Genomic DNA, 5,219 nt, shown 5'->3' with positions numbered 1-5,219 from the left:
GCCCGTGCCCACAGCCACGAGGAGGCCAGCCGCCCCGCCGCCACCCCCACCCGGCTCTTCACTGACCCGCTGGCGCTGCTGGGGCTCCCGGCCGAGGAGCCGGAGCCCGCCTTCCCGCCAGCGCCCGAGCCCCACTGGTTCGCCCACTATGACGTGCAGAGTCTGCTCTTTGACTGGGTTCCCAGGCCGAGGGGGACAGGCGGCCACGCAGAGCCTGGCCCTGGGACGCCAGCCTCTGCTGAGGACCTGTCTGCCAGCTCGGACCTGCTGCTCGAAGCCCCTGGCTTCGTGAGTGAGCTCGGCGGTGAGGGCGAGCTGGGCCTGGGTGGACCGGTGTCCCCACCCGTGCCCCCGGCACTGCCCAACGCGGCTGTGTCCATCCTGGAGGAGCCCCAGAACCGAACTGTGGCCTATAGCCTGGAACACGCCGACCTGGGCGCCGGCTACTACCGCAAGTACTTCTACGGCAAAGGTACGGGGAGGGCTGGGCAGCAGGCCCCGTCACCCTGGGGGAGCACACAGTAGGGCTCGCTCATGAGTTATCCTTTCCCTGTCAAGTTCCTGGCCATGTGAAGGGTCAGGGTCTGCCTCTGGGCCCAAGGCTGCCTACAACTCAGCTTCAACCACCTCCCTCTGATTCATCCTGCCCCACCTCCCCACTCTGGGCTGGGAAGAGAATTTCTATCAACACTTCTGTGCAGTGGAAAGTGAGGTGTGAAAAACCTCTGCACCTGGGAGCTTCATTCTCATCAGTTCCCGGAAGGGAAGGCCCCGGACAACTTGCAGCTGAATACGGGGGATGGGGTGGCAAGGCTGGGCATGGCTGGCGGGGGCCCTGCAGGGTCTAGGCCTGGAAGCCAGCGGGCCATGGCCCCCGGGGCCTGGGGCCCGTGTCAGGTGTTCAGGGCAGAGGCCCAAGCGCGGATCAGGATTTGGGCTGGCAGAGCGGGGGCCGGGCTGCGCTGGGAGTGGGCCTTAGTCTAGGGTGGGCGCTAGATGAGGGGATGGGGCATGGGGGGGGTGAATTTAGTGATGGGCATGGTCGGATGGGGACGGTGACCCCTGCCGGGGGTTGGGGCCGGTCATCCACCGCCTGGCCCCCGCCTTCCCCCCAGAACACCAGAACTTCTTCGGACTGGACGAGGCGCTGGGCCCGGTGGCAGTGAGCCTGCGGCGGGAGGAGAAGGAAGGCAGCGGCGGAGGCACCCTGCACAGCTACCGCGTCATCGTGCGCACCACACAGGTGGGCCCAGGTCACGGGATTGGAGCGCGCTTTGCCTTCTGGAAAACCCGTATGGATTCTGAGCGCCCCTACGTCCCGTCCTCAGCTCCGGACTCTCCGAGGCACCATCTCGGAGGATGCGCTGCCGCCAGGGCCCCCGAGGGGCCTGTCCCCGAGGAAGCTTCTGGAACACGTGGCGCCGCGGCTGAGCCCAACCTGCCTGCGCCTGGGCTCAGCTTCACCGAAGGTGCCACGCACGCTGCTTACACTGGACGAGCAAGTGGTGAGTGGCCGGCGCCCCCCTCACAGCCCTACAGCGAGGCCTGATCTGAACCCAGTCTGCTCAGCCCCCGGCCGCCCAGCCCTGACCCTGACCCTGGGCTGGCGGTGACCCCGGGAAAGCTGGCTTTTCAGAGAGGGCGGCAGAGGTCATCCAGAGCCTTTTCTCTCAAAGTAAAATCTGCAGACCAGCAGCCTCCGCATTACCCCGGAGCTTGTTAGGAATGCCGACTTCCGCCCTGCCGACCCACTGAACCGAGCCGGTGCTTTAAGAAGATCTTAGGTTAATTCCCATGTACATGTCAGTTGAGAAACACCGATCAGACCCCCTGCGCCGCTTGCTGCAAGTCCCTCTCATTCCCTGTTAACTTGCCCTGCAAGGTGGTGCTTAGTTTCCTCTCTATGTGGGGCGCTCACTCCTTCCTGGGGCTGCCCATTGCACTGAGGGACAGGTCAAGTCCTCCCCTACCCCGTGCTGAAAGCTGCCCACTGGCTCTGATCCTCCTCCGTGTCATTCAGTCCGTCAGCCATTCAACAAACGTTTTCTCACACCTTGGTCCTGGGCCCCAGACTGGACGCTGGAGACATGTCCAGACCAGGTTCTGTCCTTGAGTAGCTCACGGCCAATGGGGAGAGAGAGGCCTGCAGTTAATGGTGGAGCAGTGAGAGGGAACTATCGAAGGCTCCATGGGGCACCAAGGGTAGTCCTGACAGCCCTTCCTCGTCCAGGGGTTTTCATATCATGGTAGGAACGTAAGGGCTGGAGTCAGGACGAGCCGGCGCCTTCTGGACACAAGAAACACCTTGTGTGGAAGGCTTAGTGACTGAGAGCAGGTCACATTGGGGTCCTACAGGCAGTTCTGTGTGGCTGGAGTAGTGCTTGGGGGCAGGGGGAGAGGGAAGGCTTGCATTTGGTCCTGGGGGGGCACTGGGGAGTCATGGAAGGTATGAAAGGTAGAGCAGCCCTCAGGGTGCAGTGTGGAGGCCAGACTGGAGGGGCAGGGAGGCCAGGCCAGAGGCTGCTGTAGTCCTCTAACCCACACCTGATGGTGACGATGGCAGAGGTGAAGAGGAAGTGACAGTTCGGTGGGGGGGGGGATGGGTGCAACACAGTGAGGGCGTGAGGTGCCACGGGGAGGGAGGGCCACCTGGGCAGCTGGAGAAATGGGTCTGGAGCTCAGAAGAAAGGTCAGGGCTGGAGGCAGGGACTGGAGTGTCTTCCCGTGGACACGGATGCGGCCATCACTGAGGGGGCACACCCTGTGGAGAAGAGGCCCAGGCCTGAGACAGTGGGGTCGCTAGGGTCTCAGGCAAAGCGAAGTTCCAGTTGTTCCAAGCGCCCACTGTGGTGACAGTGCGCAGGGTAAGGCATGCCCGTGGGCTGAAGGAGCAGCAGGGGTTTGGAGCTGGAGTGAAAGGGGGGCTGCAGGAGTCAGGAGGGACGAACCTGAAGTGGGGACTGAGTGTACACAAGCTTCTTATGAAGAAAGGAGGCTGGACCCGGAGGGGCTGTGCACAAAAACCCCGGATGGAAAGGAGCCCAAGGAGCCGGGAGCAGCGTGAGCGGACGGGGTGCAGGGCTCAAGGCCTCCGGAGGCTGGGCTGGGGGTGCCTGGGAATCGAGGGAGGGGAGGACAGGCGAGTCTTGAGATGAGGAGAATGGCACTGTGAACATTAACTGAGCTCAAGCGAGCACACTGAGTGCTGGGTCCTTTCCGTGAATCACCTCCTCTGTGGTCACATGAGAACCAACTCCCTCTGGGTCCCTTCCCACCTGTGACTTCCTCTACCCTCCTGAGCTCTGGGGGTGGGGGGGTGGGGGCAGGATAGAACCCCATGTATAGGCAGAAACACAGAGGTGGCTTAGAGAGGGTGGTGCTTAGGGCCACTTGCAGAGATAGCCCAGCCCCCGGCTCATTCGCTGAGACCCGGTGGGTGCAGGGCCCGAGAGACTGAGGCCTGGGCCCTCTGCCCGTGCCCTGCCCCGCAGCTGAGCTTCCAGCGCAAGGTGGGCATCCTGTACTGCCGCGCGGGCCAGGGCTCGGAGGAGGAGATGTACAACAACCAGGAGGCGGGACCGGCCTTCACGCAGTTCCTCACCCTGCTGGGCGACGTGGTGCGGCTCAAAGGCTTCGAGAACTACAGGGCCCAGCTGGACACCAAAAGTGAGGCTCGGGGGCTGGGGAGCGGGGGCAGACTGGCGCTGGGGGGCAGACGGCCTTGGGGAGAGCCACCTGCCTTGTCACCGCTGCACCCTGTACTGGCCTGGGGCTGGGGCCGGGGTTGAAGAGTTCTTTGGGCAGGCTGAGGACGTGGGTCAAGCGTGGGCTGGAAGGAAGGACTAGGATGGTCCCCGAGGCCCTGGCCCCAGGCCACACGGCTTGCAGGCACCGCTCCCTCCAGCAAACACACACGTTCCCCCTGCCTCCCGGGTTGGAAGGACCCCAGGGCCCCTTAGGGAGCACCTCTGGGCTCCTTCCACTCTCAGCTGCTCCACACATGCTGGTGCCTGGGCCAAGTCCGTCCTCTCCTGGGACCTCCATCCACGCCGCCCTCCTAGCAGGCTGTTCCTCACTGAGCTCCTCATTCTATCCCGGCACTCCCATGCCGAGCCTGTGGGGGAAGGGGAAGGGGAGCTGCCGCAGGTGAGGCCCTGACTTCATGGCCTGATGGCATGAAGGCGCGGCCCAGCTGCTGGGTGGGGGCACTGGAGCTCGAGACCACACGTAGGAGCGGCAAGTTCAAGCCCATCCCCCTTGCTCTCCCTCTGTGCCCCTGGCCGCAGCGGATTCCACAGGCACGCACTCCCTGTACACCACGTACCAGGACCACGAGATCATGTTCCACGTGTCCACGATGCTGCCTTACACCCCCAATAACCAGCAGCAGGTGTGAGGGGCTGCGATGGGGCTGGGGGATGGCCAGGGGCTTCTGGGGAACCATGGAGGCATGTCATGCGGGTGGGTAGCATTTCAGCCTTGGCCTGAGATCCCTTGAGCCCTAACAGCCCTCCCCAAGGTGTCTCTCTCCAAAGACAAACACCCCAGACTCCTCCCAGGGGCAGGTGGGGGACCCCCGGTGCCCAGGCTCTGCCCTGCCAGAATTAGGAGGGACTTGGGGGACAGAGAGGTCCAGCTTACCTCTCCCGCCATCTAACTCCCAGCTCCTGCGGAAACGCCACATTGGCAACGACATCGTGACCATCGTGTTCCAGGAGCCTGGCAGCAAGCCCTTCTGCCCCACCACCATCCGCTCGCACTTCCAGCACGTGTTCCTAGTGGTGCGGGCTCATGCACCCTGCACCCTTCACACCTCCTACAGGTGGGTGCCCCGGTGGCCCCAGTTCTGCCACTGCCACGTACCCTCCCGGTGGCCCCTAACTACCGCCTCCCTCCCCTCAGGGTGGCCGTGAGCCGCACCCAGGACACCCCGGCCTTTGGGCCTGCTCTGCCCCAGGGCGGAGGCCCCTTCCCGGCCAATGCCGACTTCCGCGCCTTCCTGCTGGCCAAGGCGCTCAACGGCGAGCAGGCAGCGGGCCACGCACGCCAGTTCCACGCCATGGCCACGCGCACGCGTCAGCAGTACCTGCAGGACCTGGCCACCAACGAGGTGACCACCACGTCGCTGGACTCGGCTTCCCGCTTCGGCCTGCCCTCCCTGGGCGGGAGGCGAAAGGCGCCCCCTCGGGGCCCGGGCGCCGAGCTGCAGGCGGCGGGGG

The 5,219-nt window shown here is 64.5% G+C and overlaps 1 protein-coding gene across 1 annotated transcript in view; it reads left to right on the top strand.

Moving 5' to 3' along the window:
- Positions 1–5,219, top strand: part of SIPA1 (signal-induced proliferation-associated 1) — a 10,744-nt gene that overhangs the window by 2,640 nt on the left and 2,885 nt on the right. Inside the window, 7 exon segments of the mRNA XM_029957385.1 lie at positions 1–472; positions 1,116–1,243; positions 1,329–1,505; positions 3,492–3,666; positions 4,287–4,390; positions 4,665–4,822; positions 4,903–5,212. The exon segment at positions 1–472 is cut by the window's left edge and continues 101 nt beyond it. Of these exon segments, the coding sequence (XP_029813245.1) occupies positions 1–472; positions 1,116–1,243; positions 1,329–1,505; positions 3,492–3,666; positions 4,287–4,390; positions 4,665–4,822; positions 4,903–5,212 (1,524 nt within the window).

Source organism: Suricata suricatta, chromosome 11, assembly GCF_006229205.1.
Source record: "Suricata suricatta isolate VVHF042 chromosome 11, meerkat_22Aug2017_6uvM2_HiC, whole genome shotgun sequence".
Lineage (NCBI taxonomy): Eukaryota > Metazoa > Chordata > Mammalia > Carnivora > Herpestidae > Suricata > Suricata suricatta.
The sequence above is the reverse complement of the archived record's forward strand: the minus strand, read 5'-3'. Positions and strand labels throughout refer to the sequence as shown.